The sequence below is a fragment of the Sardina pilchardus genome, chromosome 1 (assembly GCF_963854185.1).
Source record: "Sardina pilchardus chromosome 1, fSarPil1.1, whole genome shotgun sequence".
Taxonomy (NCBI): Eukaryota; Metazoa; Chordata; class Actinopteri; order Clupeiformes; family Clupeidae; genus Sardina; species Sardina pilchardus.
In genome coordinates, this window is record NC_084994.1 from 48040114 (window position 1) to 48055316 (window position 15203).

A 15203-nucleotide genomic window follows, 5' to 3' on the forward strand; every position below is an offset into this window, starting at 1 on the left:
GCAGTGTTTGTGCTTTTAGTTTTGCAAACTCAGTGAGTGGTTTTGCTATATGTTAATAGTTTTAGAAATTGTGCTACAAGAATCACGATTAGTGCTTTAGCATTCAGAAAAAACTAAGTAATACAGAAGTCATTTTCACACTGCAGCAAAAGTGTAAACAGTTTATTAGTGCAAACAGTCTTATAAAACCAGCCCTTGACTTGCAATACTTGTTTTACAGACATAACAAAGAGAAGGTATGACCATAAGTCAAGGTCTAAAACAGAAAACAACAGAAAAATTACATAGTATAAAAATACATCACTAACGTTAGTTATGATATTGCTGTGTGAAAAAAGAACCAAAACCACACAAATCCATAAACAAAGTGATTGTTCAGCTTACACAGAATTTGATTTTACTATACAGAAAAATTACATAGTATAAAAATACATCACTAAAGTTTAGTTATGATATTGCTGTGTGAAAAAAGAACCCAAACCACACAAATCCATTAACAAAGTGCTTGTTCAGCTTACACAGAATTTGATTTTACTATACAGAAAAATTACATGGTATAAAAATACATCACTAAAGTTTAGTTATGATATTGCTGTGTGAAAAAAGAACCCAAACCACACAAATCCATTAACAAAGTGCTTGTTCAGCTAACATCAGTCTCTATAGTCTCTTCAGTTATCAGACCTAGATAAGACCTAGATAACATCCATTACCCAAACAGAGCTGGTGAGTATGTTATTAAAATCACTGCGCAGCTCTGGGTAGTTGTGATAACCCACAGGTAGCTTTAAAATGCAGCCACATGTGTGGGATTGTGGTCGTCTCTGAAACTCTGAGGTCTCAATAAACTCAACTTCAATCTTTTTTTCGATCAAATTGGATCCAGTGCAAAAGCGGAGGAAAAGCTGAAGTGTGCACATATCCACTTCCCCAATGTACCTCTTCAGGTATCGAGCAACTGTGGTTTGTGGAAGAGACATGTTTTGTGGGAACATCAGAAGCTCCTTCACAGCTTTGGCAGTGGGTGTTTTCTGATGTATAACACCATGCAGAACATCTGATGGCATAGCTGTTGCCAAGTGTTGCAAAATCGGACGCCAACTCTCTATGATAAACAGTGGTGCCTGTAGGATAGCCTTGTGTCCCATTTGTGCCAGTAGTGGTATGAAATTCTCTTCAGTGGGCATTTGCACGCAATCATGTGCCTCAAGTGCATCGAGTAGTTCATCTCTTTCCACAGAGTTGAAGTCTTCCAAAGCCTTGAGAAGAACCTGTCTTTCGTTATCTGAGACGTACTGTAGGAAGGAATCCTTCAAGCTGCTAGTGGTTGTGCCGTGTAAAGCCGCTTCAAGAAATGGAGTTGCCAGTTTAACTGGAAAGTAACGTGCAAACCTCCAGCCAACTACTACAATTCTGGCAACTGCCTGCCATTCCTCACATTGGTAGTCATGCCTAATAAATGGGACTTTCACATCCCCTCCCAAGGTGCATCTTTCATAAAAGTCTGTCCAAAATTCTGTTAAGCAATCTCTTCTAACACCACTACCCTCTCCTTCCTCCAGGGCTCCATTTGGAAGGCGCATCTTGATATAGACATCCATATTTAAAATGTCTGGGTTTTTGAAGGCTTGTATTAGGTCAGTGAGACAATGCCCTCTCCTAATAATCAATGTAACCGCTTCACCTGTTTGCCCATCCATTGGATCATCCATTCGATCTGGGAGATGGATAGAGAGATAGTTAGAGAGAGAGAGAGATGGAGAGATAGTCTTTATTGTCCATACTAGACATTACATACACACAACACTTAGCATCAGTACCCCTTCGCCATCAGTAACCCCACCCACATGTGCATAGCAATGGCTACCATTTTATGTAAGCCACCGTAGTTCATAGCACCGACAGCTATTGGAACCCCTGGTAAAGATGACTATAGAGCGGGAATTAAAACATGACATTTTAGGAATAGTCTCAAATGATGGAGAATAACGCAACTACAAATAGAAGTAAATTCATTCTTTTTTTTTTAATGAAAAACAAACGGCAAAATTAAAGGCCTAACAGGAGTGAGCAATAAAGGCACGTGTATGAAATGTATTAAATACATTCAAGAAAGTGTGCTCACTTCAAGGGCAAATAAAAATCTTGTGTTCTCTGATTTCATAGCATGTCAAATAAGGCAGGGGGACTCTATACATATAACCACATACAAGAGGGTCAAGCTTTTGTTTACCTGGTATCAATGATGGATGAACAATCAATGGAGTAAGTTGAGTGTTACCAAATCCATGCGACATCTGGTTGCCTTGATCAGCGGGGGAAGGTTCAGTATTTGAAATCACCACACTCTCCTGCAATCGGAGCATTTTCGTAACACAGAAGGATCAATTAGTTAACTACATCCTAAAATAATTTACTCTTCTATTTGCATTAGCCTGGTCATTAGTAGTGGTCATGATACATTTGTATGGATCAAAGGCAGATTTACTGTATATAGACTCCTGCGTTACCGGTGTTATGGGCGTGAGGTGAGATCTGTGAAATCCATGTGTGTCCTGGTTAGTCCTGGGGTCTAGCTGTGAATCTGCCTTGATCTGGGGGAGGTGGTTGAGGATTTGAAATCACCACATTCTCCTGCAAGAAGGACATTTTCATAACAAAGAAATATTCATTACTTAACTATACCAAAACAATTAGCTCTTCCATTTGTATGAATTAAAGCCAAAATTATAGATTCCTGAGTTACCAATAATGCTACGGGTGTGAGCTGAGAGTTGCCAAATTGATGTGCGTCCTGGTTAGTCCTGGGCTTCGGCTGTGAATCATCCACACTTGGTTGTGTGTTGCCTTGATTTAGGGGGGGTGGTTGAGTATTTGGAATCACCACACTCTCCTGCAACAGGAACATTTTTTACTTTTAACTTGAAAAGGTTCATTATTGAATAACATACATTGATACATAATAATTATTGGTATAATTATTGGCACCCCTGGTAAAGTTGTCTAAAAAGACATGTAAAGGCCATTTGAAAAATAATCTGTTAGTATGTTAGTAACTGTCCTTAATCAGAGAAAACATTGAGGAAAAAGACAACCTATATCAGAATGCAACCTTTCCACAACAAAGAACCATGCATTTTAAACAAATGACTAATTTTGTACAAAAATCACAAGTGCCACAGTTATTGGCACCATTGCCAATAATGCAAGTATTATCTCTTTTAGCATGCCACAAAATTGGAGAACACAATAAATGAATTTAAGACCCTTCTTCATAGAATCTGTCCAGACTGTCCATATTCATACTCTGGTGCTTACTTCTCTAGAGCTATGACTGTGACAACCATGATTTACAGTAGGCAGATTTGATTTAAAATTGTCAAGTATTTCATGGAGGTCATGATGGCATTCACCCTAATGAGGGTAGTAGCCTACCTCCGACAGCACCTCTGAAACAGTACTACAGTAACACTGAGACCAATCATGGTGTTCAGTAAGAAAACACCTCAGGACTTACCCCCATGAAAGGAAGTGTTTCAGCAGTATCATCAAAAATCTCTAGTCCACTCGATTCACCTTGCAAGACGAACACTTCATTTTCATTGGAGTCCAGTAAGATTGCAGGGACTTCAAAATGGTAGGAAATGGTAGAGGGGTTGGAGGGCATAGCAGAGACCTGGTACGGTATGGCTGGTAGTAATTCTGTGTCAGCAATGGAATGCCTAACTGGACTTAGATCATGCTGAAACTGTATTGGGCTTGAGGCACGTAGGCTTACATCTGGTGTGGAAGATTGTGGAGGGCTTCCAACGTTATCTTCATTATCTGTGTCGGCCTCAGGATTAGGCACAAGATTTGGACCTTTGACCTGTAATGAACACAATTTTAGTTTAGTTTCATTTGACCAGAAACATTTCCAAGCAACCCATATTCCATCAACAATGTGGTTAAGTATTCTAACAGACAAAGACTGCATAAATATTTTCCAATGCTCAGAAATCTAAGGAGGTAGCCTATATTACAAATCATATTACGTCATCTACTTTTCAGAAATGTTTAAAAGTTGTTGATCAACATCAATCATTGCAGTGGGTGTTTCATTGATACATACCTTTGCCTCACTGTCTGAAGCATCAGAGTCTGAAATTGAGTGTACAATTGGTTTTGTACACAGGTAAAGTCTAAGCATTTTTAGCTTTGACTGCTCATAAAGTTCAGCGACAGTAGCAGTCATGGTCACAGACTGTTTCTTGAAATCACATATGTCATATGTGAAGTCTTCAATAGATCCTTTAAGTGACTTGCCTTCTGGGAAGAACAGATTCTTTGCCGCCTCCATGATCTGTTTGACCATGGTACTTTTCTCCAGCGAAAGATGCCTTGTTCCTCCACCATTCTTAGACCTCACTTGATGAAAATCATGATCCTGATAATGTAGCCAGCCTACTTCAATTCTGTGATTGCTTCTTAAGGCATTTGTGTTCCTGCGTCTTGCCATCAAGTCATCATTTCGCTCTGAGGAAGATCCAGCAACAGATGTTTTTCTTTTACAAATCCTGCCCTCTGCAATCTTTTGACGGAGCCTATCTAGACCTTGGGTTGTAAGCCTATCCGTTTCCTGTATGCGACAAAATGACCGGACAGCCAAGCGGCTGCCATAAGACGGGATGTATTTGGCCATCTCTACATCTGTCATAATAGGCAAGACAGCTCTGTCGATCTGCAATGAAAAACAAAGTCAACAACCATTAACACCCCCCCCCCCCCACACACACACACACACACACACTACCACCACCACCACCACCAAATGTTTCATTAATTTTCAGTATGGGTAGTGTAGAACATGGGTGGTCTAGAGTGCAGTTGTAATGTGGATACAGTAACATGTAATAACATGATTACCAAAAGCTCCCATTAAGTTAGATAGTGTTTCAACTACATCATCAGCAATGTCCAGCATTTAATGTGATCATCTTTCATGAAACTGTACACAGATATCTAACTAACAACTACTGAAAATGTCAGTGTATTAAACATGCTACAGGCAACACCCCTGGCGCCCTATTACTCCTGTTAAAATCCATGAAATTATCAACATGTATCTACAACCTCGTCCATTTTCATTCTCTGTAGGCTGTCCTCACTGACATTCCTTGACCTTAGAAAAGACTCAAGCTCCTGGTCCATGTCTAGACAAGATGAAACACAAAATGAAGTACAAGCATGGCTCTAAAAAGGTTGAAGAGAACTTCCGTGCAACAACTCTTGATTAAACTTACAGGCGGCTCAACACTTATTAGGCTATATGGTGATAGGTGCGTGATTGTGTGTGTTTTGAACGACATAACTTCACTTGCAGGCAGCAATCTAATATTTTGGCTAAGTTGGTTTAAATGGTTACTCTTCAGATGGTAAAAGTTTGAAGCAAATCTGAGATGGTCAAGCAGAAATTATCTCCAAAATCTGTTGAATTGAGGTGGAATGACCCAGTTACTATTACATGACACATAATCCATTCTGTAAACTTTTGACTCACAAAATGTATTGTAACAAGTCATGAAACTGATTTGAATGGGAATCTTTTTTTTTTTTTTTTTTAAATAAATAAATAGTGGATGCAAAATATGATTTCATGTTGAGGTGTGTCTGATTAGTGAACCCAACATGAATATTTGAATATCTGTAGGATATCCAATAGCCTATCAAACTAACTTCAGTGAATATCGGAATATGTGTTGAATGTCCAACATCAAACTAACTTCACCTAGGTTTTCGAGATTCAGTAGGCCTAGCCACGAAATACTATTTCGTGGACGGCAGAGCCACGAAATATTGTGCTAAATAAATCTCTTATGTACACATCATAATTTAATTAACAAACAGGATGCTTTTGTGGACGAAAATGAAACAGGATGGCACAGAATGATGTGCATCCCAATTTACATGGACAGAATATTTTGACCAACATAAAGTTAATTTCGTCAACGACAATGAATGAATCCTTATGTCCACGAAAGGAGAAGTCCACCAGTCAATTTGTCCCGCGAAACGATGTGCTCTGTTATATTACTGTAAGTGTTTCGTGGACACAATGTAACTAATTTGTGTATTCCTTGGACCTTTAACGTTACGGTGTAACAGGCACTCATATCCACGAAATAAGGCATGTTACATCCGCTCTTCAAGCCAGCGTCTCATAAGGCGGACAAATAGATGTCCGGCACGTCTGGCATAGCCTAAACATTAGCCAGTGTAAAACCCGCATCGAAGACGGTTTATAGAGCTGCGTTGTTGCTGCTAAACACATGTTTAGTTTAGCAACAACAGAGCTTTATCTTTGAGATTGTCTAGACAATTGTTGAGCATATGTTTAGCAACCCAGTAAGCTTGTCAGAGTGCGCTCAATGCAGCGCCCTCAGCTAACTTGATAAACGAGCCTCCTGGAAGCTCCAGACCCATGTCGAAACCAATGGTCGAAGCGGACTTACGATACTAAATTGAAAACCGTATTCGTTGTAATGCCCCTGTGTTATGCTCAGAGTTGTTATGCTAGCAGAGCTAGCATAGTATTAGCAGAGCTAGCATACCCGTGCTATATAGTAAGACGTTAACGGTTACCCCACCACACAAGATCCAACTCACTGTGTGCTCTGATAGGATGACAATGACGCTGACCATGAACTTATCAGATGTCCTCCAACAACTATATTTTAACTTTGTTGCTGCCTGTCAAACACACACGCACACGCACCAAGGGACATTAACGTCAGTAAGTTATGTAGCCTACGGCAGTTTATGCTGAACTCGCAAAGAATAACGTAACGTAACCCAATTTCTACATGCAATGGACACAAAACCAGGCAAAAACACCACAGTATCAATTAAATGAAGCGTTCAAAACTCACCTGTTGCACAAATGAACTGTAGGCCAGCCTACCAGCATGACCTGAGGAGTTGACTGAGTTGACCAGAACTAACGCAAAAGTAGGCTATTGCAAGGGAACGCAAATGTTTTTGCGAGGCAACGCAAAAGTTATTGCGAGGGAACGCAAAAGTATTGCGAGAGAACGCAAAAAGCATTGCGAGGGAACGCAAAAGTGCACTCAAAAATATTCACACACCTGACCCTTCCCGGGCTCCGTAGATCTAGCTCCATATATGGCCAGATTTTCACAGATTCAAATGTGTAATTTTATAGGTTAATGTCAGTTTCAATGCAACCAATGTGGTTTGTTTACATCTTTAATTTGACTACTTGCCCAGATATTCAGGCACATAGTTAAGCCTCTTTTCTGGTATGCAAATCTATTTATTCAGAGCAGCAGATGAGTAGCATTCACATGATCATATTTTGGTGTATTTTTGTATATTATCTTAAAGGCTACTCTGTTTCTGTTGGAAAGAACAATGGCGTTCCTTTGTTCTTTACGGGTGCTCCCAGATACAAACACAGGGGACAGGTCATTGTCTTCAGCAAAACTGGAGATAACAGGAATGTCACACAAAGAGTTGACAGTGAGAAGGTTAGTTGTTGTGACTGGATTATTATATTATATATATGGGAAGTTATTTTCTATAGAGAATGATCACCTTCATTACAGCATTTCATTTTATGCCCCAGAAAGAATGACCCACAACTGGTCATACTGTATAGGGAAATGATGTACTGTAGGTATACGATGCTAAAACATCTGAATACAACACTTAACACTTTTGATGCATGCTTTGCCTGAATGAGTTAGTGAGTACCTGTTTGATGACTGAGGTATTATCTTTGTGTTTCAGCTTGGATCTTATTTTGGAGCAGAGCTGTGTGCTGTTGACATTGACTCTGATGGCACCACTGACTTCCTCATGGTGGGGGCTCCCCTCTATTATGAGCCTCAGAGAGAGGGCCGCATGTATGTGTACGCCCTTACGGAAAAGGTAACTATGAGCATGTTACTTCTCTAAGAACAAAAATGTGCATTTTGTACCGCTTAAAGCATCATATATGCCAAGAGCCTATTAGCAAGTGTGTGTTCATATCATAGAGTGTATATCATATTATATTATTACCTCCGCCAAGGAGGTTATGTTTTCATCGGGATTTGTTTGTTGGTTTGTTTGTTTGTTTGTTTGTCTGTCTGTTTGTTCGCAAGATAACTCAAAAAGTTATGGATGGAATTTGGGAGTGATCTGTACCACCGTCTGGGTGCAGGAGGCGGTTATGTGTTCGCTTGGCGGAGGTTTGCGCTCTCTGCAGTGCTTTTCTAGTATTATGTTATGTTAGAATGTATGCACCCATTGCTAGCCCCTCCATCCCTCATTCCTACAACTTTTTTTAAAACTCTTGCACCCATTCCTAATTCAAACCACGCGTATACTGTACTTAGAAGCATAGACATACAAATATACTGACCGTAACATAAAGGGAAACGGACAACAAAGTTCCAATTTATAATTTATTAAGATTAAGCAATAATAATAGTAATACCAAACATAAGGTGTCTAGGGGGAAATGAGTGTTGGCGTGTGCGTGTATGCGTGAATGCAATAGCAGTGTCAGTATGTAAGATGGCTAGGTGATGAACAAAAGAATAGCCTATAGAAAGATTAGAGATAAAGGGAGAGAGAGAATAAAGTGCCAGTGCAGAAGAAAGTCTAAATGGGTGTCTGCAAGAGAGAAGAAAAGTGCCTAAACAGAAAGAGAGGAGAACTCCTTATACAGTATAACCACGCCTTAATGCAGGTGTACATGTCACCGGTCAACCAGTAATTATATATTTCAGACCCCGGGCCACAACAACACAAAACACTGAAACCAGTATCTATATAAAAGTATCTGATTTATTAATATTACACAGTAGAAAAGAAAACAAATTATAAAAATACTATTCAATAAAAGTAGAATCAGAGCTTGACGAATAACACAGTCTCTCTGGGGTAATATCCCAGATAGCAAACTTCATTGATTTAAAGTTGAAAATTGGTCAGATTGGTTGATGTTTGGTTGAATTTAAAAAGTCAACATCAATTCAATGTTTAAGTGTAATCATAATTTCAACGTTGAAAAACTGGCGTTGAATCAACATTGCTTAACGGTTTGGTTTCCCATGATTAAAAGTTAAGCATTTCATCAACATTGTTTCAATGTCAATGTTCCGAAGGTATGGGCCAAAGATTCTAGAACAGAGCTTTGGTACGCGCTTTAATCAACCATCCAATCAGCAAGCAGCATTTTATTTGAATTTTCTCCCGGAGGAGCTGGATCCTCTCGCTGCACTGCAAACGTTAGAGAAGAAGAAATAGAAGTATCAGCTTAACATTTGTAAAGGTAAGTTCGACATTTCTCATTTTGTATCGGTCACTATTGAGAAACTAAACTAGAAAAAGTTGTTAAATGGGTTATTCCAAGATGTAGTTCGACCGTGTTGGTGAAATAACTGAATTTGGTGTTCGTTAGTGCTAACATCATCATGCTAGTGAGTTAGCTTAGCTATTATGTTAATATTCGTTTTTAGACTTGAAGTTGGAAAGGTTGCTATTGATTCACGGTTAAATTGATATCGATACGTGGATGGTTAGTCTAGTGTTGGCTGGTTGGTTACCATTAGCAGGTAGCAGCTACATCCATTTTGAAGATTGGAGCACCAGAACTAACTGCTAACCGTTAGCTTCCTATTAGCTAGCAGAGCTCCAGCCCCTGCCGTGACCATGACCGTGACCCAGCTTTAGCTGCTAGCTGCTACCGAAGGGACCGTTGACCGCTGAGCTCGGTAGCGAGAGAGCTATGAATATTACCGACACACGTAAAAGAATGATCTGCATATGCGTTGGCGACTCTGGTCGTAGGTGTGACCCACTGTTTCACTGACTAATCAGAAAACCATCATCAAATATTGCCTTTAAAACAATTTCAAACCATTTACTCGTCAGCCAGTGCTTTTGCTGCCCAAACTTCTAAAACTTAGGCAATCATTTTTCACTGCTAGCAATGCAATACTCGTGGGTCGTGGTGGGCTCGTCAGTCAGCTCTTCCCATATGGAAAATATAGAAAAAACTTATATGCCAGCAATGTGTTTTATATACAAAACTTGAAAGTGGCCCCTTTCTCGTTTTACTCATACAACGTCATATAGTCCTTACAGGTTACAATGTTTTATATGTTTCAGGTTACAGATTTAGCAAGGATCTTATAATGGTTTCACTGGCATATAAAAACCTGATAGATTAAGAGTAAATCATAAACGTTTTGTATATAAAACACATTGCTGGCATATAAGTTTTTCTATATCTTTTCCGTATGGGTTTTGCTGCTCAAACCTAACAATTCTCATTTTGGTAGATTGTGGTCGTCTTAAATATCCATATAATGTCATGTCTCATGACAGGTCTCATTAACAGTGGTCTTCTGTCACCACTGTATCCCCAAATTATTGTTTCTATCTTTTTGTTGCATAGCTTTAGATCACTTCATCATCCTAGGTATGCCACAGCTCCCCCCCCCCCCCCTCTCTCCATCTCTCCATTTGAAACTCCAAATATATGCCTAAAGTGTCCCCTCTTCTTTCTCCTTATGCAGATGTCCTGGCTCTCAACAAAGGCACCAGGCAGGATTGTTTTTTTCTCTTGCATTCCCATAAAGGCTGGCTTACATTGCACGATTTTGGCCTGTTTTAACAGTCGGCGACTAAATTTCCAAAATCGGGCGGAAATCTTGAGAGTTGTGCTAGAATCGCAGCGCGCTCCCGTCATCTAAATCGTTTAGTGTAGGGTGCCAATCTTAGCGGTTTTAAGTCCGTCGGAGGCAGTCTTTCTCTAGTTTTGCCGTTACGACAATATCAAACATGTTTGATATTATCGGAAGTCTTTTCAGTCGTGGCTCATGCAAATAGTGACGTGAACATTAAAAACCAATAGAGCTCCCCAGTCCCGCCCCTCCTCCGAGAGAGGTGCTTGTCCGGAAGTAAAATTCTCATTCATTTCTCCCATTGACTTCTGGAAAAATTCGGATATAAAGAGTTTTAGACCATGCCTTAGGCTAACCAGCTACGATGTGACTCATAAGCATATAACTTATAATTTCGAGTGAAAAAATGAACAGAAAATGTAAAAAAAGCGAAAGGTACAAGACTGTGTACATAATCTTAAATTCCGAGATAGAGAACTCAAATCCCAGGATGCTTTGCAAACGTACACACATTTCCAACATTTGCAGCCTAAAGATAGTTTAACATGGTTCCATATTAATCTGAGAAAAGAAGATGATTACTTCCTACCGTTTCCATTGAGTAAATTCAACCTTCAAGATGAGAAAACCGTTATTTTTCGGAAGACCACACATCGGTCCTGATCAGCCCTGCAGCCATTTTAAGTTTTGAAGTTCCAGCGAGACGAAGCTGGACGATAGGCGCGGGAAAAGCTGAGTACAGTTTGTTTGGCATTGCCATGGCAACGGCGATCTCTACCAATCAAAGGCTCTGCTTTCACCAGTTTTACACGTTAGGGTGTCGGGTAGTGTAGTACTCTCTCGTTAAATCGTGAATAAAGCATTGTTTTCTCAAAACAAGGTTGATGCCCCCATTAACTTTTGACATCTATATGAGCAGGTATAATCGCTTAGGGCGCACTCACACTAGGTACGTTTCACCCGTACCGTACTGGAGCACGGTTACCTCTGGTCCCTGGTCTGCGCTCACACTGCATATAATCAAACCGTACTTGGGTACGATTGAGTTGCTGTGTTCTAGAATCTTTATGCAACATGTGATTGTAATTGGAACGTTATTGTTTATTTCATCATTAATGACGTCCTGTGCTTCCATGCGTACCGTACCAGAGTCCACCTCCTCCAAGCGTACTAGCGTACCGTACCCCGGTACGGAACGAAGTGATCACACTGGTCAAACGAACCGGACTTTAGGGGCCAAGTGTACTCGGGTACGGTACGAATTGCCTAGTGTGAGTACGCCCTTAGTCACATCGTAGCTGGTTTTAAGTCTACCATGGACGGTTACGATGTTATGGCTTATTCTCCAATTAGTCCAAGAGCATTAGCTCAAAATAGAGTCAAACCCGGAACAAATTAGTAACAAGCTGAATTTTTCAGGATATGTTCAGAATACCTTTAGGAATAACATACTAAAAGTCCCCGTGAATCCCCCTTGTGCTCTCTGAGATATTCAAGATGGCGTCCAAAATGGCCGCTATTTGGAGATTTTTCCGCATCTCAGGCTTAAAACCTAATACAAATGCAATTAAAAGGTCAAAATATATGATTTTTAGGGTAAGTAAGTCAAGTTCATCATTAGTTTATTGAATGGAGACATTTCATAATAATACAGTTACCTCCATAAGTGTTGGAACACATGCTAAAGTTGACTGTATAAAATCGTCTTTTGGAAATTGATCTTAATGCCTTAAATGGAAAAAATGAGGAAATATCCAACCTTTAAGGACATCAATTTTGTTTTATGTTATCATAATTGTTTTATTTCAGTTAAGCTATTAGCTGGTTTCATTCTCATTGAGCTCAATGCAATTCAGCTAATAGGCTAACTGAAATAAAACCATGCTAATCTCTTGGTATGGTGAAGGGTATGTGATGATGTGGGGTTATTTTAATTCCAAAGGCCAAGGGGACTTTATCAGGGTGCATAGTGTCCTGGATGGAACCATGAAATATGTTTTCTCATACAAGGAATCCAAATTCACCATTGACACACTGCTAAAATTAAAGTTAACCAAGATTAATGTGACAATGACACAAAATGTACATACAAATTTGATAGTCGACATGATTGTGAGATGGAACATAATGTAACCGTGCCTTGACACCAAGAGTGACCAAAGCTGCGAAATCACCGCAAGCAATTGACTTTGAATGGAGACGAGCGACTAAAGCAACAAAAGCGACCAGCGGCAAAATTTGGGCGACTAGAGCGACTAAAAAAAGTTAAAAGTAGGGATGTAATGATACACTCAATCCACGATACGATAGGCTACACGATATTAAGGTCACGATACAATACAATTTTATATATTATTGTTATTATTATTATTATAAGCCATATAAAATAGCAGATTATCTTACATTTTCTAACAAAACTTGAGTTAAGAGAATTGAAATTGAAGGTTAAAATCTCTCATGTCATGAGCAACTTCATGTAGCAGCTGCATTTTACAGCTACAAAAGCGATCTTGCAACTTTGGTAGCTCTTGGTGTGAACGCACAGTTAGACAAACAATCAGACAACAATTTTCCCTCTATAACCTTTGTAATATAATAGCACATAATATTATAATGCTGATCTCATAAAGCATATAATATTATACTTGTCCATAACGTGCTAAATATCAAGTAATAAAGCCATTTCATAAACATACAGTATACGAGAGGTATTCATTATGCAAATAATGACATTTTGTCATTTCAATCCTTGATTGTAATTTCTTCTTGGAAACCTACACGCATTTACAGTACTGTAAACATTCTTAAATGTGAACTTGTGAAGTCCTGAGCTTAGTAGGAGTTCACATATAAATCGACACGGTCACAGCCTATACAGTGGGTACGGGTTGAGAATGCACCTTCTCCCGCGGGACTCCCGAAGAGATCCCGCAGGCCGTCAAGCCGATTTTTTTCGAGCCTAAGGCAATGTACCCAAACAACCACCAGGTGGCAGAAAGTTTCATCCCGCATTTCAAAATGATGAAGATCGCATATCCGTCAATAGTCGACTCCTTAATCTCATTTAATCATTACAATGAAGGTGGTGACTGGCGAAATTATTCAAACAACGTTTCAATGAACTATTGTTGAAATGATTGAAAATGGTTATAGAAAATCGCCTACAGCCTAACGCCGACACAGCTGATTCTTTGATTGATTCTAAGCTGTTTTGATGTAGGGGATGGGTAAACTGGCGCGCTACAAACATGCTACCAATCAAATGTAATATTAGTAGGACTAGCCTACTTAGACACTTTAGTCATAGGCAACGTTGCCATGTTAATTTGGGCTAGAAGTGCTTGCTTGTGGTGGCGCTCCTGTCCGCTGCTTCTCCCGAATTGTGTGGCAAATTTGTCAGCAATCAGCTTAAATGTCAAATCATATTGATTTCTCTTTGTCGCCATGGTATTGGGGGAAACGCGGAGAAACGAGATGGTCAGTCCTCTTATTTTTTCTTCGCGTTTCGTTATAAGAAATATATAAGTAATAGTTAGTCTTCTTCCGTATTGAACAGATAGGCTACGGGACGCTCTTTGTTCCGTATTTTAAGGAACTACTCAATGCACACACACTACAATGAAAAACACACAAAGAAATCACTAAACATATAGCCTACAACCTAATGACACTTTAATGCAGCGTTTCTCAAACTATGGGCCGCGAAACGTGGAGACTGCTGCTGGTCCGCGAGACATGGGGTGAAATTAGGTCCGGTGATCTGATAATTTGCTGCGCAATTGACCAAGCAACCGCGGACCGACAGAAAAAGAAAGCAAACGTTGCGGCGGAAATGCTTCCTAATTTGATGTGTTTAAACATAGAGACATACAATTAGGTGTGTCTGTTATTATGATAATTTTCGAGCATAACTGCTTGTCCATAGCTCAGTGACAGGTGTTAATAGCCTTGCCATAAGCACTGCTGCAGGTGCTTCTTTTATTATGCGGTTAGAGCATATAAGCGCTTACTCATATAGACTATAACTCAGGGACAGGTGCAAAACCACCAACTGGGATGGATCGAAGGGCAAGCAAGCACTGCCACACAACGTGAAGGCCTTTGTGTTGTCAACACTAAAGTTTCCTACGATGGGGAGAAGTGGCCGCAAGGACTGCATCGATAAGATCAACGAATACAGTAATGTTTTACAACCCAGCTGGTATCCGCTGTTCATTCCGACATATCCCCACTCGGCGGTAGGTCTAGGCCTATTTAACTTTTTTTTTTCAAACAACGTGCCATTCCGACATGAGGTCATTAATAGGCTATTAATGTCATAACTATTAGGCTATCATTAGGCTTACTATGCATGGCTGTAGGCAGCTATGAGGCCACTGAGATCTGGACCTCATCGGTTTTGTGAAAGCCGATTGGAAATACTTAAGTTTAGAGCGAACGTTTCAACTATGTTTGCCATGGTAGACAAAAACACTCAAATAAAACAATAGCCTAAAAAATAACTGCATGCGTAATGGACACGGCTCT

At 39.8% G+C, this 15203-nt stretch overlaps 1 protein-coding gene across 1 annotated transcript in view; it reads left to right on the forward strand.

Moving 5' to 3' along the window:
• The window catches only part of LOC134079524 (integrin alpha-L-like), a 62435-nt gene that overhangs the window by 26443 nt on the left and 20789 nt on the right, over positions 1-15203 (forward strand). The window contains exons 12-13 of the mRNA XM_062535616.1: positions 7384-7526; positions 7789-7929. Of these exons, the coding sequence (XP_062391600.1) occupies positions 7384-7526; positions 7789-7929 (284 nt within the window). The remainder of the gene's footprint in view (positions 1-7383; positions 7527-7788; positions 7930-15203) is intronic.